The following is a 26,460-nucleotide window of genomic DNA, read 5'->3' on the forward strand; positions in this document are numbered from 1 at the left end:
TCATCTGGCATGTCTTTAATCTTTTATTTGTAATTTTGAGGTGGTTTTAGGTGTGGGAAAGGTGTCTCCGGAAGATAATCAGGGAGCTCTTTAAAAATGTAAATGTATCTTTGTAGACAGCATCTTTCATGGAAAATATTAAATCTAATTTATCTTACTCTTATTTTACAACAAATTGATAGGGAAATCTGAAGGTCTTTCAGACAGTTATTTATATTGTTACTTACCTGACACACAGATGTGCCTTATAAGTTATTAATAATTGAGATATTGGGGTCTTTGGTCACTGTACTAGATGCTGTACAAGCACATAGAAAGATAGTTTCTGTCATAAGTATTTTTAATTAACTTACAAGTTGTTTTAATATTACCACTTTTTAAAATACAGGAATCAAACTGTATACTTATATCCTTTTATCCAACAATGAAGCAGTGAAGAGGGAGGTTCAAGGAAGATTCTGAACAGTTTATAGCATTTTGGGTTTTTCAGGATTTTGGAATGATGTGAACAAGCATTTACAAGGATATATTTCAACCATCATGTTGGACCCAACAACATTTCCATGAGTTGTCTGGAGCTGCTAGCCGCACATGCAGTCCAATACTCTGCAAAAGCAGCAGTTTGTGGCTTTGTGATACTGCCTAGCACACAGGGGTTTCTAGAGCATTTCAAATCCTGCTCTTGAATGAGAGACTCCATTGTTCATCAGTTCACACACAGTTCAATGGAGGTGCTATGGTGCAGGCCTGTCTGGAGCAACATGGGTCCTAAATTAACTTACAGTTCAGAGAGAGGAAGTAATGGAGTTAGGGGTAAGAGAGTGTTTGCCAGAGAGCACACTTTTTATTCTGAAATCCAGTAACCCTCCCTACCGCCTCCCCAGAAATAGTCCTACCGCAGAATAGTCTGGTGCTCAGAGCACTTATTTGGATGTGGGAGACCTCAGTTCAAGTGCATTCTCTGCCTGAGTCAAAGACCAGATGCTTGAACCCTGGGTCACCCACATGTTAGCTGAGTGCCTTACCCGCAAGCTATTTGCTGTTCTGGACTGGGGCTCTCGCTCTCTTAACACAACTGAGAAGCTCCTAAACTCTAACTCTGCGTTCTTTGAAATTAATTGCTAAATTATAAACTTAATTTTGTCCTCTTTGGATACATATGCTGCATTCAAAACAAGAAAATAAATACATGCTTATGGAACAGCCTTTCTAAAGCTCAGTGGAAAATTGGAACATAAGGAACAAATGGGTGAGACTGTGAGTATTCTACAGTGATGGAAACAAATTTCTATGGGATTTTGTTGTGCATTTCTCTTTTGCTTAGACAAGCAATACACAGACCTTCCATAAAGTGTTCATAATAACTTGTCTTTGCCCTAATCAACCTTCAGCAATCAGATTCTCTGACTGCAGAAAAGAACCATTAAAGGTAAAAGTATTTCCTAAGGGAAGTCAACCTATAGAAACTACAGGTTTTTACCAAACATGAGTTTTTGTTTGTTTGTTTATTTTGGATGACCTACATATGTTGCTTGCTCTAATGTTTCCTTCCTCTTTCTCTGTTCACTCCATAGCCTTAGCACTTTGTTGGCTTGTCCATCATTTTGTTGTTAACAGTTTACTGAAGTTACTGGTAGGCCACTTGTTTTACCAGTCTCTAGAGTTGGGAGCCATGTCAAACACACAGAAGCCAGAGTCTCCTTGGCCAGATGGTGTTTGGTACAGATGGATAGTTGGTTGTCATGCAGATCTTCTAGTTGGTAACTTGTTGCTGCCATCTGACTCAAAGAATAATTTGTGCACACTGGCTGTCAAAAGCATCTTCTCTTCTGTCTGTTTTAGCTGTCATGTCTGTGCTCTGTACAGAAGTGTTGACAAGACATTGCTGTTGTACATTTTCAATTTGGTTTTCAGTGATTTTTCTGCTTCCTGAGGTCTTTTATAGTTGCTGGAGTGTACTGCTCTATGATCTCTTTTTTTTTTTTTTTTTTTTTTAACGCTCTCACTGCAACAATTACTTGGCCTTTCAGAGTAACCTTTAGTCAGATTGTAGGTTTATTCTTGATGTATGGACAAGTGCGACTTTTCAGTAAGTCCTCTTAACTCTGTGAGGCTTCCAATACAGAAGTACAATAACAGTGAAGTAACTCATTAAACAAATCTTGCCCCCACTCTTTGTAGAGTAATGTGTATCATTTTTTCAGTAAAAATTCAAATAATCCTCCTAAAACTTTCTTCTTAGAATTTCACAAGTTTTCTCCCATAACTTCAGCACTATTAGTGTTGTGCCATCAAGAATGGGCTAGTGTCATCATGTATATATTTTAATATTCTTGTTGTTCAGCTACCTGAATGGTAGCTGATTGTTGTTCAGTTAACTGGCTGGCCAATATTCCTCTACCTGGAGTAGCTCCGTGGCCTTCTAGGTTCTAACAGGGCAGGTCAAGCTAGGGGAAAAGATCAGGCAAAGTTGGATGAAGAATAACACTGAGCAGCTATTCTTTTCTTTGCTAGTTGGGCCTTCTCCCCATCCCTCTTCCAGGAGCCTTGGAAGGCAAAGTTAGCAAAGACACGCAGTTTGATGTATTAAATATAGACATGTATATTTATTCCTGGTTTGTTTGTTTTTTTTAGTTAAACAGCAAACATCAGGTATGGGGAGTGGAACTATAATACTGTTTCAAATTAAGTTTGAAAAAACTAATATCTTTACTTAGACATTTAGATTTATTTCCTGAAAAGTTAAATTGATAGAGTCCTATATAGATATAACTGGGGTAACTAACAGATTCTGTGAAAGAATAAATAAATATCCAAATCCTAATTTTAAAACCCATTTTAATTTATGGTTATGACTGAAAATTGCCTCCCGTATAAACGTTATCCTGACATTTACTACCATCACTGTTAACCAAGAGTTACAGCAATCTTGTTTTATCTAGTAGTTTACCTTTTTCCAATCAGTACAGACTTAAAATTAGACGTGTCACAGGTGAAAACTGTCACGTTTCTGTGCACAAATTGCAGCCGCAGGCATCCCAAAAAGAAAGCTGATAAACTGTATCTGCTAAAATTGAAGCCTTTAATCAAAACAAAATAAGACTAATGCTAATTAAATTATTGTATTTTCAGATAGATAGCTATAAGCAGCAAATATCTGAACAGCAGGAACAGATAGCGTTTCAGAAAAGTACGATTACAAAACTTAAATCACAGTTGGCTCCTGTGAATGCTAACAAAGGTACGTACTCTAATTTGTGTGCTTTATATGTCTTTCCTTTAATCATGTATTGTACTGCAGAATAGTTTTGACTTGTGTATTGCTTCAGATTCTACAATATGTATCCACAAAAGGACTCTGCGGTAATGCTATGCTTAAGGGAAATAACTACTTCTGTTCACACAGAAAAGGAGTACTTGTGGCACCTTAGAGACTAACCAATTTATTTGAGCATGAGCTTTCGTGAGCTACAGCTCACTTCATCGGATGCATACCGTGGAAACTGCAGTAGACATTATATACACACAGAGACCATGAAACAATACCCTCTCCCACCCCACTGTCCTGCTGGTAATAGCTTATCTAAAGTGATCATCAAGTTCACACGGAAATAGTCTTAACATACTTTTGCATTTTCAAATCTTGTTTATAAAATGAAAAATCTTTGGAAAGCTTTTTGTTTGTTCTTCGAGAAGAAACTGAAGATTTTTTTTTTTTTAAAAATGTACAGCTTGTTCACATTGAAGCCAATGGACTTTAGGTGAGTAGAGTTGTTAATTGTAGTAACAAATTATCTGCAAACAGGATATGATTTATTTTTATGAATATTTATTACAATTGTTTGAATAATTTGTGTGAACAAGTTTTAGCCTATAGTTTTTTCTAGAACTGGGTACAATAGGTGTTCACTTTTTATGTTGTGTGACGGGTCAGCTAAGTTACATGGCACTCTTTTGTTAACTTATTGGGTTACTTAAGCTTTATAAACAGGAGTTTCTCTTTCTGTTCAAATGGTCAGTGAACATTCTTAATTCTCTGAATCAATTCTACACATGATGGAAATAAAGTTTGCAAAATGGCCATTAAAACTCTTTCAGTAAAAGCACTCTTGTGAATATTTTATTTATTCACACTAGTCTAATGCTTTTCCTTTTCACAAATGCCAGCAAAGCTGATGGCTTTATTTTCAAGAATATGTGTTTATTGTTGGATTTGCTCATCCGTCTGAGATTTGAGGGCAGAATTGGGCCTCTGTTGGATTAATACTAGGTCCAATAAAGGAAACTAAAATCAACTTAATATGTATCTGCAGTGATACTTGGCCCAGTGAAAATACCAAATTCATATGATGCATTTAAAAAAAAAAATCCTAACGTGGTTGGTGGGTGGAAAAAAATAGTGTTGCTCAGAGAGCTGTTTTTATTTTACAGGTAGCGCACATGGCCGCATTCTAGTGTCTGAAGATAGTGAAGCATGGAGAAATGACACCTCCCCTAATCTAACTTTTGATCAGCTCCATGAAAAACTCAAACTAGCAATGCAAAGAGAGAAACTTTTAAAGGTACACTAGCCTGATTGTCTTTAACGGGATTATTATATTTATGCTTTTAAGCTCTAATGGAGAAATGAGCTTTCAGAGATGCCCAGAACTGCTCCCTTTCCAGGGTCTTATGGACTTGATCCTCAGCTGATGTCAATTATCATAGCTCTACCAAAGTTGGTTGAGCTGTGCTGATTTCCACCAGTTGAGGATAAGGCTTCACTTTTCCCAGCTCTGTTGCTGTTTGGCAGGGTCGATCATGGGAATAATGTTGACTCGGGGGAAAAATAAGGGGTGGGGGAACATGTCTGCTCACTTATTTCTTCACCTCACGTATGTGACAGTCAAGAAGGAGCTCCCCTTTTCTGTAATGAGAATCTGTCACAATGCAGTCATCGGGGTGAGGATGGGGACTTGGCAAGTCTGCGCGGCAGCAAGTGATTGGGGTGAGAAGTGACTTGCTGCGAAAACTGGCTGGATATATTCCTTTCCCCTACCCGCTGCTGGCTGAAGCCACACAAGGGTTTTCATCACAGACCTACTGAGGTTGGCAGGGATGAGAATAGAACAGCAGCATTCAGGAGGGAGGAAGTGATTTACATGAGGCTCCCACACCCAGAGCAGACCTTGTGCATCAAGCTGATCCTTTCCTTGCTGCGTTTTCTGGGGCTTGCACATCCCATAAGGCTGAATTATCAGTCTGAGCATGACCCCACAGTGTTGTCTTAATAAACCTTGTAAAACCAAAAGCTCAGACTAAAAAAGTTTAATTTGGGGATTTGTTTGCTAAATCTGAGCTATGGGCAAAGTGATCCTGCATTTTGGTGAACTAAGCACATTTTAATCAGAGGTGTTGTTTTGAAAATCATTTTATCGGATTAGTGACAGTTGCTAATTATCTTGTAGGAATCTAATTTTAAGATTTTATTTATTTATTTTTTTAAATAAGCATTTTCAGTTTATTGTTACTAGGACATTTTAGAATGAAAGGAGCATACAAGAATCTCCTCCTCATATGGTCTCCGCCTCTGGGTTAGCACTTGTAACCCCACAATATAATTTCCTTGGTAGTTCTTTGTATTTAATTAGAAAATGAGAGTAGAATTTAGTTGGAGAGTTAACTCCTTGTCAAAACATCTTTGCAGGTCTTTCCATTTTTCTGTATTGAATTTCATTATTATTATGTGTATTCTGGTAGAGCCTAGAGGTCCAACCATGATTGAAGTCTCATTGTAATCTATATTGTACAAATATTAAGAGACAGCCCCTACCTCGAGGATCTTACAATCTATCTAAATAAGACCGAAAAGGAGTGGGAGAAAGGAAGCTGAATTATCCCAATTTCTCAGATAAGGACCTGAGACACCGAGATTATATGATGTACTTACACTGTCATGGGAAGTCTATGGCAGAGCTGGGAAATGATCTTCTGATCTTTGATCTTCTGAATTCTAGTCCAGTGTCTTAACCACAAGACTGTCTTTCTTTTTGAGGCACAAACTACCTATCGGTACCTGCTCCTAGACTATTCAGGTATCTCTCTGATTTACAGAAAAATGTGCATGAGTAAGAGGTGTATCCGTTGTAAATTTAATCGCTTACTTAATGTGGATCTTTGGTATATATCGAACAAAACTGATCCTCCTAGTATTGCATTTTTCACCCTGCCCAATCTAAATTGCTTTCTCTTGTAAACGCTGTCTTCAGTAGAAGAACCGATTTTTCATCAACCCAAGTATGGTAGTTCACTTCAGTTTTTTGTTTTTTTTTGTTTTTTTTAAATGTCCTATCAAATTTTTTCCCCAAAAACCAGGTAAACTATATCCACAGCCATTGTCCTCCACCACATGAACTCCTTTCTGCTACATCCCTAGCAAAACGGTCTCATTCACTAGCTGTATAAATTCAGTATGGGTAAATCCATGGTGGTGGCATTTAAATTAAAAATAGTTTGTGTCCCCTCATTCTGTCTCTAGTTAGTGTTTAGATTTATCGTGGATCTGAAACAGTGGGTCACAATCCTGTTTTAATGAGGTCGCCAGGGCTGGCTTAGACTTGCTGGGGCCTAGGGCCAAAGCCCAAGCCCTAAAGCTTCAGCCCTGGGCGGTAGGGCTCAGGTTACAGGCCCCCTGCCTGGGGCTGAGGTCTTGGGCTTTGGTCTCCTGGCCTGGGGAGGTGGGGCTTGGCTTTGCCACCGCTTTTTCCCCCAGGGTGACGGGGCTTAGGCAGGCTCAGGCTTTGGTCCTCCACTCCTGCAGTCCTAGCATAATTTTTGTTGTCAGAAAGGGGTCACAGTGCAATGAAGTTTGAGAACCCCTGTTTTAGAACATTCCCCAGTTATGTAATTACCCGGGTCTTCCCTAGAACTTCACTTAAATACGCAAATTGTCTTCACCTGGGTCTACTGGAATCTTTCTCTTGGCTCAATCCTGTACCCACTGAAGTTGATGGAAATGTTGTTGTTGACTTTAATGGGTACAGGATCAATCCCTGATTTCTAGCGGTTCAAAATGTTTGCTTAAATGTTCAGAGATAGACAGTTGCACTATCCAGGGCTAGTAGTGATTCTCAACCTTTCCAGATTACTGTATCCCTTTCAGGAGTCTGATCTTTGTCTCATGCCTTCAAATCAGCCTTCAAGTGAGGTGTGTTTGCTTACACAATCAGACATACAAATAAAAAGTGTCACAGCACACTGTTGTTGAAAAATTGCTTGCTTTCTCACTTTTACCATATAATTATAAAATAAATCCATTGGAATATAAATATTGTACTTACATTTCAGTGTATAGTATTTAGAGCAGTATAAAGCTATCTGTATGAAATTTTAATTAGTACGGACTTCGCTAGTGCTTTTTATGTAGCCTGTTATAAAACTAGTCCAATATCTAAATGAATTAATGTACCCCCTGGAAGACCTCTGTGTACCCCTGGGGTACTTGTACCCCTTGTTGAGAACACGGCTCTTTCATCTGCAATCTGTTGACATTGTAACCCAAACAGATTTCCCAGATTGGCATTCTTATACATTGATCAAGAGGGGTGACAGAATAATTCCTATACAACCATACCTGAGTGTGCCCTTGGGACATATGAGCATTGCTCAACATATCCCTCTGGATCCTCTTGCAGAGGAAAAACCATAGCCTCTCAAGAGAAACGTTGTCTTCTCTGTTGGAATCTGCAGATGTGTGAGCTATACCTCATAGTCAGCCTTTCACCATTAAGTACTTGTATTTTTAGTTCCTAGGTCTGAAAGAACGATCGTTGATATGATCTTCATACATCCCAGAAGGGGACTGACCAAAGAGACTAGTGCAGTCTCTCTATACCATACCCAAGCTAAAACCAAAATGAAGTCATGGAAATCTGTGGACTCCTTTATATCCAGAACTGCCTCGCCACAGCCTTCTCAACAATCTTCCCTCAGAAAAGGAGATTAGAGAGGGTAATAACTGGCATAATTATGAGGACCCAGAGACAGTAAAGAATGATCAAAGGGACTAGGAGTTATTTGTCAATGCTTCCCTTCAGGAGACCAAGGGGTCAACATCCCATTCCATTCCAGAATGGTCTTGAGTATTTCCCAGTTAGATCTTATCAACTAGGAAGGACATGGGTCCACTTTTCATGTCATAGCCCAAACCTCCCCAGGATAGCCATGACCTTTGTAGGCAAAACTACATGAAACCCAAGCAAAGAAGACCTTGCATTTCTCTCCCCTAAACACAGCTCTCCCCACAAAGGCAAACAGTGCCATGTGAATCAGAGTAAATTTATCTGTGAAGCATGAATACTTGACTCCACAACCAAGACAAAACATCCATATTTACCATACTCTTCACGTTCCTCCCAGAAATATTCCAAGACTTTAGATGCTATAGCAGAGGGGAAGAAATGCTTCTACACCTGAGGCACTGCCAGGGCATCAATCTCAAAAATAATTTTATCCTGCAATAAGTTACTTTGTGGTCTAGGTTCTGAGCTGTTCAGAGCATAAGCAGAGTGGTAAGGATTGTGCTATAAGTCACCATTCTGTGCCCCTGATCCTGGGGCTGAAATGCCCCTCTCCCTCACCCCATGTAACTTAAAGCAGCCTGAGAGGCTACTCTAAGAAATGCTAGCTGGGGCAGTCCTGTGGAGTGCTGTGTGTTCCAGCCTCCCACCCCATTATACCTCCTCCATTCCACCTACCTCTGAGATGAGGGAGCAGCTAATGGATAGCTGATATGCTGGGTTTATACCAGCTGCAGACTCTCCTGCACCTGCCTGTCTGAGACAGCTTTAAGCCTCCTTTTGTGCACCACTGGAGTGATGAAAAGCAGAATTAGTCAGGTGACCTCTGAAGCTGAATGGGACACTTATTGGTAAACTTATCAATAGTCAGACAAAAGATGGTTAATGTTCCATAAGGTCATTGATAGCAGTTTGTCAGCTGACCAGCATTCTTCCTTAGAGCCATCTGAAATTTTACCTGTTCCATTAGCTTCCTAGGACAGACCATTAAAATAGGTTGCCATGCCCTGACAGGAAAGATGTGTCATAATGGAGAGCTCCATGACAAAGGTATAATTTCTATCCCTGTTGCTAATCCCAGTACATAAGATCCAGAACATGGCCAGATATGTTAATTGAGCTAGGTACCATCTAGACAGTCCCATAGCTGTCATGGGATCATGAGATATAAGATATATGAAATATATCATGAGTTCATAAACTAATCTGGGAGAGTTATCGTATTGATGTTGAAGCCACCCAGACCCAATCAGTCTTGGTGACTCTAGTTCTTAAAGGTTGAATTGCCACTGTTATAGTGTCTGTAAGATATGGAAAAGGCAATATAACGACTTGGATGGATAACCAAATAGTCAGAGACCCAAAACGTATCCTGCTGTAATGTCATGACCGCGCACCGTGATGCCGACTTTCATCAGTATGTGATGAAATAGCTTCTTCACAACAACATGATGCTCGTTTTAGTACACAGACAGGCTGTTGTGCTGGTATGTAGTGACTCTCCCACTGAATTTCTCTTCTCTCTGCCTTCCTTATGCCCCATTGCCTTTGTCCTCGGTCTAGAGGAAGACCATAGCAACTCCCACACTGCTTCTGGTCTTTGCCCTGTGTTTCAGGGGGCTCTCCTGTAATCTGTGCTCCTCTTGCTTTGCCTGACTTTTGGCCAGAGTAAAAAGAGCACAATCCTATTTAGACTCTGCAAGAGCTGTGTGCAGGGACTGAAGGAGCCATGAGCTAAGTGGTGGTGTACATTTGCCTGTTTCTAATGTATGTACTTAATACATTTCATGCTTAACCTTGCTTTACAATTGTTACATTTTTATTCTTAACTTTACTGTGTAATGTTTTTCAGACCTCCTTATGCTTTATAACCTTTACTCTTACAGCCCTTTCCTCACTCTCTAAGTACTTCAACCTTATGCAACTCCTGGCTCCACCATAACTTCCTTCAACTTCAGCACATTCAAAACTGGTAAGAATATCTTAATCCAAAAACACCACCACCTCACCCAAATGGTCAGGAACCTGTGTCTTAAACTTCAGCAAAGTTTTTACTTGCTTCCCAACTCACTAAATGTTTATCCCCTCCTAACCTGATCCACATCAAATATTACCTTGACTACAGAAACTTTTTGTGCCTTCTACTCCTCTCACTTTTGTGATTATTTCCTTTTGCTTTCCCTAAGTCCCTCCTAAGTCAAATTAAGATTTAGCTGTCATATTTTGAACAATCTCATCCCTCTCTGGAAGTTGGGAACACATGACCTTGAGTCTGAAATCTTCAGACTTCCTATCCATTTCAGAACTGAGTACAAAAATCTCTTCCTTCCTAGTATTCATGTCCCGTCAAGACTAACCCTTCTCTTGCTGCATCTTTTCTCTTCATCCCATTCCTTGGACTCCTTGGATACTAGACCTCTTTCTACTCCCTGTAATGGGGTATATAGATCCTAATCTGGACAAGGACAGAAAGGGGTTAATGGCCTGTCCTGGAAACAGGTACTAAAATCTGTCCCACAGTACCTGGCAGAAGCATCAAACCTGAAAGTAGGGTCCTCCAGCTGTAGGAAATAATCGGGAAGGTAACAGCATATATAGATATATGAGGATGGCTTTAGAAATGGGTTGTCCTGCCAACTGAGAGGAACTGGGTTTGCTAGGACTTCAGCCAGCCAGGGAGATGAGGGGTTTCCCTCCGGTGGAGAGAACCCATTTTAAAGACTGTTTTGACCACTCAGTGAGTGGAAGAAGCTGACTGTGTGGCTCCTTGAGGCAAGGGAAGGCCAACTATGGACTAGGTAATTTGCGGGGCGGGATGAGCTGACCTGGAGCACTGACTCTTGGTTAACTGGCTTAAATTGTGAAATTTAAATATAGAAACATGTCTTCTTTAAATTTCATCCCAGAATGTGTCTATATTTTTGACTCTTACGGCAGCCTCTTTGGGATTCTGCTAATGGATTATCTGAATACACTCCCCTCCTTGTATCACCACACCTGGGGCTGGCTCCTTCTCCATTGCCTCCATCTGCCCCCATCCCATGTATACATTATACTTTGAGTTCATTGTATTTGCATGTACAGGCTTCATAAAACATGGTGGGGGAAGGGAGGAGTTGGTTTTTTTGTTTATTTTGTTTTGGTGAACTGGGTATACCTTGGGCCTAATTCTTTACTCGGTGACTTAAGTTTTATCCTGTTGGAGGCAGGTACCTGGCTTAATATGGCTCATCCCTTGAGCATTCTTTATCTGCCTTCCCACTGACCTTGTTTTTAAAATAATTATTTTTCCAGATGGTGTGACTTGCATTTTGGCACATTATTTATCTTGACATTGCATGTGACTTTTCCAGCCCTGCGTCTAAGTCACAGTGTTTCTATTTAACTATTTTGATCAGTTAGATCAATACACTTATAAACAAACAAACATTTAATTTTAGTGGGAAAATAAGTCTCGGGAATGAAACACCTGAATTACTTTGTTATTTGGATAACTTGCAAAGCAATTTGAAATTTGTTTCAGAGAAAGACTTTTGTATCCAATTTCAAAATGATAAGAGCAGAATATTTGTGGTGTATTTGGTTGCTTTTGGACAAATATAATTTTGAACCAAGTGAATGTCTGTCTCCTGTTTGCATTGTGGCATTTTAAAAATACAGTTCAGTCATCCATATTCAAATAGTTCTCTTCCATAATTTGCCTTTTCTTATTTGACTGCCACAGTGCTGCCTGAATCCCTCCAAAAATAACTGCCCAAATTCCCTCTTACTCCCCCTTTTTAAATGTGTTTATTCATGTAACTGGATAATGGTCATTAGTGCTTCTATTGTCCTCTTCAAAGTTTCTAGAAATCCCGTGCTTCCATTAGTATAGAAACTTTGGGTATAGACATTTCCACCACTTTCAAGGAAAGACAGCTTTTTAGCTGTTGTAACTGCATCTCTGTGTCGCTAGCCATATATTCTTTTACTGAGAAATAATTCAAGGATTGCCTACTTACACATTTAAAAAAAAAAAAAACAACCTAAGTCTTCCCTTTTGGTGTCCTGATAGATTTTTCTCTGTACATATTTAATTTCTACAAAATTCTGGTTGAATATTTGGGATAGGGCCTACACTTAAAATGTCTAATTCCTTATCTTTTCAGCATTGCATGCAGCTTGGGTCTTTTGGAAATCTAAATCACCTAAGTGATAGAGCTACATTTCTAACTGCTCCAGAAATTAACTCTGAAGACTTTGTCACCTTCTTTAAAATTGCTGTAACTCAATGTTTAGCATGCTATGAAACTAAATGTTACTGCACACAGTGTGTATAAATGAAGTAAGACCATGTCTTCCACTTTTCTTAAAACACTAATGTGAAATCTGCTGGCTTGGCTTTTATAAGCTCAAAACAGCACACAATTGTTCTGAGTAATTGTCCATGATCAGACATATCTGTATATAGCACTAAATGGTCTTTAATTATTTCAACGCAAATTGACATTAGTGAGTAGATAAGACTCATTTCATTTAGGTTGCCAAGACTTAATGTAGTATATCCCAGGCTGTTGCATAATGATATTCTTCCTATTCTGGAAATATTAACCAATTGTGCTATTTTTAGGAACAATTGGAAACAGAGGGCATTAAATTGAAGCAAACTGAGGAAGAAAACACTCTAAAGGAAAATAAACTTGTATCTATTATTGCCATTAAAGAAGAAGAAATAAGGTTTCTAAAAAACAGATTAAAAGAAAAAAGTGAAGCACAGGATTGCATAAATATGCCAATATATGAAATGGAGGTAAGTAAATAAAATGAGACACCACACCTTTGCAAATAATTATGCTTATTTAAGATTTTGTTTATACCAATTACTCTGGTTAACAGATTTTAGATTACAACTGTATGTAAGTTGCTAAGAAAATTGTTAAAATATATACAGTAACACTAGCTGTAATGTTCCTTCAGTTAAGCCATAAAATACTTGAATCTTATTTTGTGTACCTTAATTATTCTTCATATTTTTATTTTAAATGGTTATACAATTAAATATTATTATATTGCTGGAGAAAAATTACATAGCTGTATTGTAGTTGGTCTTTACCGTTCAGACTCAAATTGCATATTATATCTAGCTTCAGTCTTCCATTTTTATCCCACTCTTTTTTGGTCAGATTTGGAGTTTCACTTACCAGGAAAAACATCCAGGGTAGAGCAGTGGTTTTCAACCTGTGATCCACAGACCCCTGCTGGACTGTAGACTATGTCTAAGATTTCCAAAAGAGTCTGCACTTCCATTCGCAATATTTTAGGGGTCCACAACTGAGAAAAGGTTGAAAACCACTGGGGTAGCCAATATTTAGTGAACAATTTACAGTCCATGTAATACTAGTGTAATCCACAAGGTGGTAGTCAAAGGTAACAACTTGTTTAAAAGCATGATAGATAATTTATCAGCCTTTAATCTGCTTGTTGAAAATTTTAGAGACAATTGATTTTTGGAATTTAAAATACATCAGTTCCTTAGAAATGAGCCTATGATCTGATACATGATTAAAACTGAATTGTAATACAATACAACTTCTGTGCATTAGCTTCCCTACCTATAAAGAGGAGGATAATGCTTACCCACATATTAAAGTCCTATGAGAGCCTCAAACATAGGCGCTGACTTCCGCTCTTTTCTGCGGGTACTTGACCCCCCCGCCCCTATTCCAACCCCTTGCCCAAATCCTGGCTTCGGCCCTGCCTCCTCCCCCCAGCCTGGAGTTTGCTAACACCGCCAAACAGCTGTTTGGCAGCTGGGCAGGAAACACTGGGAGGTAGGTGGAGGAGCAGCGATGGGGCATGCTCCGGGGGAAAGGAGGAGGGGAGCTTGGCTGCCGGTGGGTGCAGAGCATCCTCTAATTTTTCCCCGTGGGTGCTCCAGCCCTGAGCACCCACAGAGTCGGCACCTGTGGTCTCATATGAAAACCTCTGTATAAGGGCAAAATAGTGGCATTACCAAATTTGTACTAGAAGGGATTTTAAAATCAAAGAATGAAACATGAGATTTCTTGTACATTTGTTTTCTAAATGGCTTCTTGGGATACACGTAAGATTAGTTGGTTCTGCTGATTGTTGAAGAATGTTGAGACATTTGTTAATCTACCTTTGTGTTAAATCCATGTAAATGTAAGAATCGAAATTCGTACACCAAAACAAGATCCCTAATCCCATGTTTTACTTTAAGATTAAACATACGAAGATTGCTCCAGCTAGACAGGATTTATCTCCAGGGATCCCTGGTATTTTAACTGTGCATGAAAGGTAAATAATTTTGCAGCATTTTTGTAAACAATGTTCACATTTGCTAAAAAGTAATAAGGTCAGCTGCTTCCCTCCCTTTTCACAATACAGAAAGAACCGAAAAGGGCCCAGAAGCAGCGTAGGGAGGGGAGCAGAGCCTGTGTGGCATGTGGATGCATAGCTGGTGTTCTGTGGATATTCAGGGATATATCAGGAGGAAGAAAAAACAACCACGTGATGCAGCAGGAGTTTAAGCTCCATGGGAAATAGCTATGGATGTTAATGCTGGTTATTGTATCAGCCTTAACTCCTTTTGAGGCGATCGTGCAGCCATGCTGGAATAACTAGTGCAGCATAGGAGGGCAGTGCTGCCAGGAGAGGGCTCAACAGATTGCACAAGGGACTAATCCTTCAACTTTATGTTTCCAAATCTGAGTGTTTGGGGCCAGGTTTAGCTATGGAGTCACTGCCCACAATGCAAAGGAGGCCTTGTGATCCCTGAATAATCAAATGTAGGACATCATAGAGGTGTATGACACTGAACCTTGCTGTATTTAATGAGTGAGTATTGCCCTTCTGCATGTTTTATGGTGAAGGGGGTTGACCAGAGCCTTAGTAATATTCTCCTGTGAAAAGTGCAGACCCTAAGGCAGGTTTTTACCAACTTTTGCTGAAGGATCATTTAGAAGGAGATTCTTAAAGGTGTCACATGGGGTGAAAAAAATGGCATTGTGCTTTTTGCTACTTTATTTTTTTTTCTAGATCTTATTTGAAGTGTCTAGTTTTTTTGTTTTTTTTAAATTATTCCCCCTTTTCTCCCCCTCCCACCTGAGCACATGTTCTTTACATTAAAATTCAGCTCTCGTATGCCCAGTTCTTCTTCTCTCCAGGCTATGCATGACTGAAGAATTTGCAGGATTATGACATGGCATCAGAGAGAAGCAAGTGAAATCTGACTGACTGAATAAAATATCTGTGGTATCAGACTATTTAAAGCTTTGAGTGGAGTTTGGGGTGTTTAACTACTAACGAACTGAAACACCTGAGAAACAGTTGGAATGAATACTAAAACCACTCACCAGCTGTCCTCATTCTTCTGAGTGAGTTCCTAATCCACATCTCTGTGTCCTCCAAGGGACACCTCCAGCAAAATAAGGAAGGCAGCACTTAATAGTCCAAACTGCAACAGGGTGAATAAAAACTCACAAAGAAAAACCTTTTGATAAAAGCAACAAAAAAACCCTGCGGCATAAAGAAGCAAAATAAAACACTAACCCTCTGTGTCTCTCCTCTACTCCACCTCAAATCTTCAGTTCACCTTTAACTAAAAGTCCTTTTTGCAAGATCTAGGAACTTATGCTTCATTAGTCTGCGTGGTCTCATGTGCCTCAATTCAAGTATTTGTGATGCATAAGTAAGCAGAATAATGTAATATGCCATGTTTTTCAAGAAGCCAAAAACTGCCCTTGTATGAAGAGCTATGTTTTCCGTTCTTAGCGTGATTTTACTAAGTATTTGACAGCCATTTAGGAACCTGTGAAAGGCCCTGAGGGGGAAAAAAAGCAAGAGAAAAAAGCTAGGATGTGGGTTGTGCAGAAGGGAATGGCAACAGACACCATGTCTACACTACACAACTTTAGTGGCATGGCTGTGTTGCTACAGCCATGCCGCTAAAAGTCGTGCTGTGTAGCCGCTGTTTGTTGGTTCTCCTGCTGACAAACTTCCACCCGCAATGAGCAGCGTTAGCATTGTCCGCAGGAGAGTGCTCCTGCCGACAAAGCGTTGTTCACACTGGCGCTTGTCACCCACAAAACTTTTTTGTCTTTCAAGGGTGTGTGGTTTTTTGTTTTGTTTTTAAACACCTCTGAAAGACACAAGTTTTGTCGTTCAATTGCCAATGTAGACGTGGCCTAAGTGAGGAGTTCTCCAGCCCGCTGCAAAAATGTCACATAAGCAAGGAGAGGAGGGAGCCAGGGAGCAGCTGCTCAGTCCATGCAAGAAAGGAAATATGCTATGCAAAAAGTCCACAGCAAAAATGGGAAATAATGTATGTTCACAACAGCATTAGCTAATTTCTCTGGACTGGCCCTCGCATGAACACAGAAGCACTATAATTGCCAAGGATGTGTTGTACTGCCAATGCTGGAGGGAACTCAGTGAAACATGAAAGGTCTGTGGCTCACCTTTCCTTTGAATCCCTGGCCTATAAAGGTTTTTTTCTCCATTCCATCACTTCCATGCAGGGGGCCTATGCATGTGATATGACCAAACAGCTACATATTTCATCATGTTTGACTACTTTCTTCCCTTCCATTTGCTTTTGCAAAGGAGTGTGTGTGTGCGCACACACACCTTAAGGAGAAGACTACCAGCTAAATGGTTCTGGTGGTCAACACTATCTCTGGCTTACAGTTGTGGAATATATATTTTTTTTTTTAATTCAAGGTCATGAAAGAGCTGAACCCACTGACACTTTTTGATTTAAAATATTGAACTTTTAGGGAAGATCTAGAGATGGTTTTCCAGGAGATGAAGGAAGAATGTCATCGAATATGCACACTAGCAAGAAAGCAAACAGACCAACTCAGTAAACTTAACATAAAGAGAGAACCTGTAAATGGTAACATCTTCCTTTAGCTCTTATTGTGATTCAACTGTTTGAAAGCTTTGCTTTATATTTGAAAATACTGTAAATTACACATACATTGAAAGTACTTCCACTATTTACCATCTGCTTCTTTCAAGTCTGCTCACATGGTGCTCTGCAGTTCACTAAGAAAATGCACCATGAGTTTTGGAATTGTATGAGGAACATTCCAAATTACATGTGTAAGAGGCAGTCACCATGTAAGAGACTTCTTTTTTTGTCCCTTGAAGTAGATCATTGGCTCTCACTCAGTCTGATGCCCCAGCATGCTCTGAGTGACGGCACTTTTTGTTTTTTATTTAGCTCTGTTTATAAAAATGCCTGTTATGAATATTTCTAGCCTCACGTTTGTCAAAGAAGGCTGCTGGCATGTGGAGAGGTAGAGGACTTTAAGACAAAGTGCCTTGTGCAGACTTGAAACGCCCTTTTTTTTTTTTTCTTTTTTAATTTATTTAGTTAGTTATTTATTATACAGACTAAAGGTCCAACTCTCACCAAAATCAGTGGAAAAACTGACTTCAGCGAGAACTGGACTAGGTCCTATGAGCCTGATCCTGCTAACACTTATACTGGACACAGTACATAATACTTGAAGTAGTTTCATTAGCTTTTGCATACTATAAGACAGCAGGATCAGGTCCCGATAGGGTTTTATAGACTGCTTTTCAAGCCCTCACAAAAAAAAAATTTACTTTACTCTTCCAGCTCCCTGCAGATGTCTCCAATACATATTGACAAACTAGATGTTACAACTTCATATGAAATAAGAGCTAGTGGTCCATGACTTCAAGGGGGAGAAAGGGTACATGAAAGTTGATCTTTTATTTATGTGCCAAATGTGCCCCTCTTATGTCTGATTTGGGGCACTCAGCAAGTTATTCCAAAGTTGATGTTTTGTCTTTTCTTGAGGCAAGTACAATGAAGTGCTGATCAAGACTGTGAGATATATTTATTAATAACGTGACTTCCAGTCCTAATAAGTAGTACACTGGACTCCCTTAAAACTTGTATTCACTGTCTAACTGTTAAACGGTAACCATACTTGTGATAATTTCTCATAGATAACAATTAAAAAGATAAAATTTTAATGGTACCCACTTATTGCTCTACTCAGCTGAAATCAATATGTACAAGTATCTACTTCAGCTAAACCTGGACATCAAATGCTGAAAAAAATACTGAAAGAGTCTAAAGTTATGCTCCTAAATCCATATTTTAAAACGTAAATAAGGGACCTGATATTCCAAAGTTCTGGGTATCTGTCAAGCTGCTTCCAGTTAATTAATAGATGCCTGTGAAATTGATTTCTGAGGGGTTTTTTGACAGTACATTATTATTGTGTATTGTTTATTCTATATAAACAATACTGTGTCCCCTTTTTGCATTAAGATTCTCTGCCTCATTCAGGAAGAGACAAGTTGGGTGAGGTAATATCTTTTAATGGCCCAACTTCTGTTGGTGAGAGAGATGAACTTTTGACCACACTGAGCTCTTCCCCAGACCTGAAGATGAGCTGTGGGTCTGAAAAGCAGAAGTTGGCCCAATAGAAAGATATTACCTCACCAAACTTGTGTCTCTCATATCCTGGGACCAACATGACTATACGTAGTTTTAGAAGGGGCAAATTTACCCTATAATTTTAAAAAATATATATCTGCAGCATAGAAAGCAGTAGACTTACCATGCCGGTTTCTGCCTGTGAATTTATATGGCGTCTATCACCATAGATTGGAGCGATTTCAGGAGGACTTTGCATACATGAAATATATAGTAAAACTATTCCCCAACTTGATTAGAAGTAATATGTAGATTATTATTTGTAGTTCTCGAATGCACTGAGAGCTCTCAAACACAGAGGAAGACCATCCCTACTGTGAAGGTCTATTCACTTCAAATACTTTGGGACTACAGTGCCTAGCACACTGTTGGCACTCCGTAAAACAATATCTTGAGTTGCAACAGCTGCCAGAACACTGTAGTAAATGTACGTGAGTGTGTGTTGAGAATATGGGGCAATCTAAGAGGGATAGAATTGTTAGAATAAATTAATCAAGCTCTTATTTCACGTTCTGGTTTTTTTGCCCTGAGGCTATCCTTCTTTAATGGGATGATAGGGGGAGCATCCCTCAAATTATTGGCTTCAGGAAAATATTCTAAAAAAATCAAGAAAGAGAATCAAGAAAAATAACTGATCCACACATCTGTGCTTTAACAATTACTTTGAAATATTTCCATAGATGGCGTCTGACAATTTCCTTTTTCCCCCCTTTACAGAAATTCCGTTTTCCATGCCTATTCAGTGTACTGATAAAACTGATGAACAAGCAGAAGAACTTTTTAAACCTCAGGTTAAACCAGATATAAATAGAGGTGTATCATGCACAACATCTATCACACCAAGAGGAGTGGGCCAAGATGAGGAAGACAACTCTGTAGAATCACTTTCTAAATTGAATGTCAAGTTTCCACCTACAGACAATGACTCTACTTTCTTACAGAGCACTCCAGATAAACCAACAGTTCCTTGTACTGCAATAGCTGAAAATATACTTCAAGATCATCATTTTAACATGAAGCATGAAGACCATACTATGAACTGGAGTAAATTGGAATGTAACCCATTTGAAACTCATGGAGTTGACCCCATAACTATGCAAAACCTAACTACACTTGACAAAACAAAACCCCCAAGCCATACAACCATGCTCAAACAGAATACTCAGGACAAAACACCATGTTTGAAAACAGCAGACATTGGTACGAAACTTGTATATCCGTACACAAATCAAGATGCCATTGAATTAAATTTTCCCTCTTCAGAGGCCACTGGGAGGGCTGTCAGAGGACCTCAGCAGGTATCTTTATATTGATATTGTATATTTTAAAAGTTAATATTTCATTTAAACAAGTGCCGTGCAAAGGTCTTTCAGGCAGGAATGAAACCTATATGAATCACACCATTTTTATGGTGAACATTTGACTTTTATGTAGATCTGCTTTCTGACACTAAATTTGTGTACATTAACTACATTTTCAGTGAAATAATGGAGGGATTTAAATTAGATTTAAGAATATAGATGTTTGCACAAACTTCACTTCAGGAAGATATTAAGTAACTGTTTCTGTATCCATTGCAAAATTGATTTTAATCACAACTATCCAAAAATTCTCTTTACCCAGATATTTATTCCATAGAATCAAATAGTGTGCATCTCTATACTTTTTAAAAATGTACAACTGAACATTTGGGCATGTGCTATTTTTAAAAAAATACCAGATAGATGATATTTTTTTTTCCCCAGAAGGAATTATCTTTAGATCTAATGAGGGACAAACACAGAACAACTTAAAAGGGATAAAATACTTTAGAAGTACTTGTAGAATAGGAAAATATGTATTTCCACAAATAGTCATAAATGGAAACCTAAGGAAATACAGGCAAATGTATATCTACTTTTTAAGTAGACGCTTGAGGTGTGATTTTTTTTTTTTTCAGAAGTATGAATGTCCAGAACTCCAGATGAATTCAGCGTGAGCTGTAGATGCTCGGTGTCCCTGAAAATAAGGCCCTTTGGCCAAATTCAGCAAAACAATTGTGTGTGTGTGAGTCCCATTGAGTGCTCTGCTTAATCAGAGCCTTTGGATGACATCCTGGTTCCATTGAAGTCAGTGGCAAAACTTCCATTGACTTTAATAGGGCCAGGATTTCACTTTTTGTCTCTTTCTCGTAGGAGGGAGCATTACCCAAAGGCTAGAGCAGATATTGATATTTAGAATTTTTGCACTTTCTTCTCAGCTCTTCCAGTTATTCCCTTTGACCTTGGGCAAATTGCCTTAACTGCTCTGTGCCTCAACTTTGCCTTTAAAATAAGGAAAAGAGGAGCTGTGAGGCTAAAATAACATTTACCTTGCTCTAGAGATCCTCAGATGCTGTAGATGTATTATTAAAACTGACCCAGCCTCGTTCTACTGTCTACCATAGTCTTAAATTTAATTTCTGAAAATTTTTGGCAGCGAATCCGAGATTTGTAGTGCTGATTTACATAATTTTATTTTTTTAATTGCCATAGATTCATTGTTCAAAGTGTATGATTATATTTTCAATATATTGTTTGTGCTGTGGTAGATTTTAATTTTATCCTGAATTATTAATTACATACTCCTTTTTATTGTACTTTATTTTCCTCCAAATTCTCAGTTATAGTTGGGACTGAGTACAAGACATTAAACAACTTTTTATTGCAAGTAGAATTCCTGTGGATCTATGAAGCGTCCATTCTACTACTTGTTTTTTCCCCCTTTTTCTCCATTATCTCTCCTGCTTGTTCTTTTACTAGCTAGTCTGTGAATTCATTTTTCAATAGATGGCACCCTGCATTGTATATTACAGTAAGTGAAACAGCTGGTGTGTGATTAAAAGTTGATAGGGAAGTATGCAGCTTTAAAAGTGCAGGAGAGTTGGTGGACAAGAGAGCATAGGGTTAGATAATTGGTATTTGTGAAAAATAAGGAAATTACTTTAGTTTGAGGGTATCATTTTAGAATGTGAATGACCAATACTACAGCTCTATGGGGAGATTTTAATATCGAATGTTACATTTCAAAAGAAAACTGGCAATACAAAATAGTTTCAATATTTAGAAGTCATATCCATGTAGCAAAGTAGAACATAAGGACATTGATTAAAATGTTGCATCTTATCCAGAAGTTTATTTGACAGAAGCCAATATTACTTTAGAATCCATTAAATATACATGTGTGTATATTTAAATAAAGGTGATGTATATTTACTTAACTGCTTCCAAAACGTTTTCATGCATTTTGTTTTGGGTGAATTGAATTGATCTGTTGTCTTTTTACTGATTATAGGGTTAGAGATTTGCTCTTAGCTGAGTTCAAGTGCTGAAGTATTATCCAGTTAGATTAATACAACTTTGGCAAAACTTGGGGGTGTAATTCTCTTCACTGGTGTAGCTGCAGCAGTTGTGCTCTAGTTTAGACAGTGCCCAGATCTTTTTTACCACCTTGTCGTAGAGGGACTAGTAATAAACATCCAAGCCCTGTCGATACCTATGCTGAGTACTGGGAAGCCTGCCTGTGCCCTGTCTATAGTTGCTACTGGTGAAGCTCCAACAGTGGTGAATTACATGCTGGATTTTTTTTGCCCCTAGTATAGACTAGGACTTTGTCATAGTTACTATATATGTTAACTTATAAGATGGAACAACCCCTTAAAATACAATATATTTGGCAACAATGAACCTCTGGAGCTGTTGCTCTCAGTTTATATGGTAAATTTAGCTTTCTTGTTTTTATGGATATTAAATGGAAAACTCAGTGCTGTTTCCTTAGGGTACAGGGCTGCACAGAGATTTTGGAGGCCTGGGACAAAATCTGAAGCAGTCTCCCCTTCCCTTCCCTTCCCTCCCCTCCCCCCCCCCCCAAAAAAAAAAAAGGTGCAGAAACGCTGAGGGGAGGCTGTAGGGGTTGGGTATGGAGAGTGAGCCTACCCCACACTTACTGTGTAGCAGTGGCTCTTGTCCTGTGGGGCTGGCTACCCACCCTGGGCATTGTGAGCTGTTACACAGGGTCACAGTGCCAAATCTGAGTGGCACTGCAACCCCATGCGCCCGGTCACAATGCCACTCAGTTTAGGGGGCCCCCTGCAAACAGTCCCTTTTCCTCTCCTCCTCCCTTTTCTCCATCTGGGTGGCCCTGTTAGGATATAGTACCTCTTTGAAAACAATGTGATTGAAACATGTGGCAGATTACAATAAACATGCATCTTACTGGACCTAAGACTTTACAGATTTATAGTTAACTGTGTTTGTACATATATGCATACCTTTACAACTTAAGGTCTGATTCCTCAAATATTAATTACTGATGCAGTGCTTTATTTAGTGGGACTGCCAACCCTAGCGAGGCCACAATTCAGAAAACCATTAAAAATGCATAACTTTAAGCACATGAATAGTCCATTGACTGTAATGGGACTGCTATTGCTTGAAGACAGTTAAATAGATGCTTAAGGTCCCAATTCAGCATAATGCTTAAGCATCTCCTTAAATCTGTCCCTATTCAGAGAAACACTTAAGCACATGCTTAAGTCCCCAAGAAGTCTGTGGTATTAAGTTTTTTTCTGGCTTGGTACCTAAGCCTGGTAGTTCCAGATTGTAAGAGTAGAACCTTATTTAGTCCCCAATACATTTCAGCAAATTTTACGAGAATCTTTTTGGCCACTTTAAATATCATGCCTCTTTATATGGTTATTAAAAATGCCAGTTTATTCAAGGTGGTGTTGCAAGTAACCACAAACACACTCCTATAGGAATATTTAAAAGTATGTTAGTGTCTAGACAAATTTCATATGCAACTTACATCAACTACCCATGATATACAATCCATAGATTGTATTGCAGAAGAAACTGATGTAATTTCTAATGAACAACAGCCCCCTGAAATGCTAAACCTTGTTTAGGAAGGGAATTAACTCCTAAAAGAAACTGCATCTGGTTTAGAAATAAGAACCTAACCACTGTGAAAGCCAGGTTGGTAGCACAGTTTGTTGCCACTGGAGGATTAAGCACCTGCTTTTTAGCCTGGCAAAGTTTGGGAACATGAAAATTGAAGCTCTTTTATGGGGATGGACAGCAAGAGACTTAACTTCAAGGGAAACTGCTTGCCTTTCTACTGCCAAAATACTCTTTCCCTTCTGTGCATACATGAGGTTATAGCAAAAAGACTGTAGCAATCTCTCCTGGGTTGTGCCCCCTCCTGCCACTTACTTGCTGCCATTCAGTTTGAGTGCACTTTGGCTTATAACTTGATGCCAAGTAGGAAGAAGAAGCAGAGACTCAGACACTTCAGGCCACACAGTCTTTGTGATGAAGAAATGAGGATTGCAAAGGGAGGTTAAGGATTAATTTAATTTCATTATTGTAATATTAGCAACAGATAAGAGGTAAAATATAAATTACCCTACATTGCCAGGGAGATTGCTTTCTGATTAAATTGAAAACTAGATATGTTCCAATAGGGGGAATGTAAAATAAAATCTGCCTCATGTTAAACTCTTATATAGTAAACCTATGCTGTACTCTAATGTAAAATGTATATTGCTTTTTTTTCTAAAAAGGGCAATATTATCTGTACAGGAATGTTTATACAGTATCTCAGTACAGAGACTACAGATGCCATGGTTTAGTTTCCTACAGTGAAATATTTGAAGAGTCCATAAAAAGCCTTAGTATTTATTACACTGACATTGTTGATAAAGGAAGCTTTAATTGATTCTCATGAGTGTTTTTTAAAATCTTACTTCTATTCTTGTATTTGACACAGTGTTTGCAGATGTAAATGTATAAATGCTTAGTTTCCTTCTGATTCTTTTACTTTGCCAAAATGTGAAGTCTTTTCTTGATTTTAATGTAATGAGAACCAGAGATGCCATTTTTGTTGTTAAAATATATCGCGTATGTACAAAATCTAACTAGTGGAAAACAAATGCTGGTAACTTTTATATTTAGAACTGTATTCATTTAAAACACAAATAAATAACTTTTTTGCCTTTTTTTTTTTTTTTCTCCAGCCCTTCTGGAAGCCATATCACACTCAAGATAATAACTTACTGGCACAAGGTTATACAGACTCAGAACTGAAGCAGTCTGGAATATGTGAATTCTGTCAAAAAGTTTTCCCACCATCTACTACATCCAGGGGGGATTTTCTCAGGCATCTTAATTCACACTTTAAAGAACAATCAATGTATCCGGAAGCAAGCTGAATAAGACTTTGTAGAGATACTGGGTTGCACTTTTGTATATTTTTAATTCATGTGTGTATGTTAACTTCAGAATTAAGACTATGTTCATAATGTCGCTGAAACTGTTTTTTAGTTAAGTTCATTTCATTTTTTTAAAATTACATTTAACGTTTGTAATTTTACATATTTAAGTTAGCCCATAGAAAACTGTAATTCAGTTTCACTTCAGTATGTCATGTTGCAATATGATCTTTGGGCCTGATCCTACAAACCTTTTCTTACGCAAGTTATCTTCACCTGAGTAGTCCCACAATAATTAATGACTACTTATGTAAGGAAGGACTACTTGCATGAGTACATGTTTGCAGAACTTGGCCTTTAATTTGGGGAGATAGTGTGAGCAGTCCTATCCATTTTCCTCAGTGCCCTCGGGCCTGATCCTACTCCTATTGTAGTAAATAGAAGCAGGAACAGGCCCCAAGAACATCTGAAGGGCAAGGGCGGAATGTCTAAATTTGACTTAAGACAGGTTCAGTGTTGTATTTTTATTGCAGATAAGGTTCTTATAAAATCACTAGAGCAGCCAAGTAACAGGTATGTCATACTTAAGATACATTTGTCTTTTGTTTACACCGATCTCTGCCAATGATGTAATAAACAGATTTGTCTCAGATACAAAACAATACTCGCTCTCTGGCTAAAATGAAGATAGCAATGGTATGTATCTTTGGCAGAGGTGCACTATTAAATAATGTATATTGTTAGCTTCCATAGCTCATGGAAAATACCTGTTCCTCTGTGGGAGCTGACGCATGCTTTTACATAGAGAGAAGATGAGATGAACCAGGTTACGCTTTCCCCTAAAACTACAAGTTGAAAAGATAATTTAGCATTTCTTGTGGTTCTCTACTGGCTGTTACTCAACCACAAGGGAATTTTTTAAAAAATTGAACAAAAGTCTTCACTTCAAAATACTCTCTTAAACTAGAAATCACTTTTAAACTATAATTTAAATTTTGATGGCTGTGTGTGTATTTTATGAATGCTAGATCAGCTAGCTTGCGTTTTGTTTTTAAACAGTTGACTTGCAAGGATCTCTTCTAAGAGAGCTGTCTGCACTTAAGTCTGGACTGGAACTGTTCAGTCAAAGTGGTTGTTAGCATTAATATATTTTCTATAGCTACAGGTAAGCAAGGCCCTAACTTCTCTCTTTTCAAAGATTTATGGGGTGAGGGTCACCATTTTACAAAGCTAAAGGGAAATATAAATCTTGCATGGTTTTTAGAAGTGGATTTTTAAGTCACTGGAGAATGATCCTACACTAAACGTTTTTCTACAACTATTTACTGTAGTTTTAAGTGCCTGCTGTGTATGTGACTAGCTGTTGGCTGCTGATGTACTGTAATAAAGTACAGGGTACAGTGCTTGTCTGTTCGTGTGACCTGGAGAGTGCTTTTGTTACCATAATAGGGTTAAAACACCTTTTCCTACGTAGCTCCATGGATGGAAGGGTTTGAGGCAGGCATGTCTTTGGGCGCAGTGGGGCAGGTGAAGTTCCCCTCCAGTTATTGCTGGGAGGTGAGTGCTGCTGGGGGTGGTACTTAGTGTGGGGGAGAGGGGGGGAGGGAATCGCTCTCCAAAATAGGCTGACACCCAACTGCCTTGTCCTCTGGCCCATAAAAAGCAAGACTCACATTACCTTTTAATCCCTGCCA

General features: G+C 38.7%; 1 protein-coding gene across 2 annotated transcripts in view; it reads left to right on the forward strand.

Moving 5' to 3' along the window:
- TANK (TRAF family member associated NFKB activator) overlaps window positions 1-26,179 on the forward strand; it is a 39,303-nt gene extending 13,124 nt beyond the window's left edge. For both annotated transcript variants that reach the window (XM_084643251.1, XM_084643250.1), the window contains exons 3-9: window positions 3,133-3,241; window positions 4,432-4,562; window positions 12,667-12,846; window positions 14,278-14,354; window positions 16,835-16,953; window positions 19,255-19,835; window positions 24,572-26,179. In XM_084643251.1, coding sequence (XP_084499377.1) covers window positions 3,133-3,241; window positions 4,432-4,562; window positions 12,667-12,846; window positions 14,278-14,354; window positions 16,835-16,953; window positions 19,255-19,835; window positions 24,572-24,766 — 1,392 coding nt within the window. In that variant the 3' untranslated portion in view covers window positions 24,767-26,179. The remainder of the gene's footprint in view (window positions 1-3,132; window positions 3,242-4,431; window positions 4,563-12,666; window positions 12,847-14,277; window positions 14,355-16,834; window positions 16,954-19,254; window positions 19,836-24,571) is intronic.
- Window positions 26,180-26,460: the final 281 nt, after the last annotated feature.

This window comes from Lepidochelys olivacea (genome assembly GCF_965140295.1).
Source record: "Lepidochelys olivacea isolate rLepOli2 genome assembly, chromosome: 11".
Lineage (NCBI taxonomy): Eukaryota > Metazoa > Chordata > Testudines > Cheloniidae > Lepidochelys > Lepidochelys olivacea.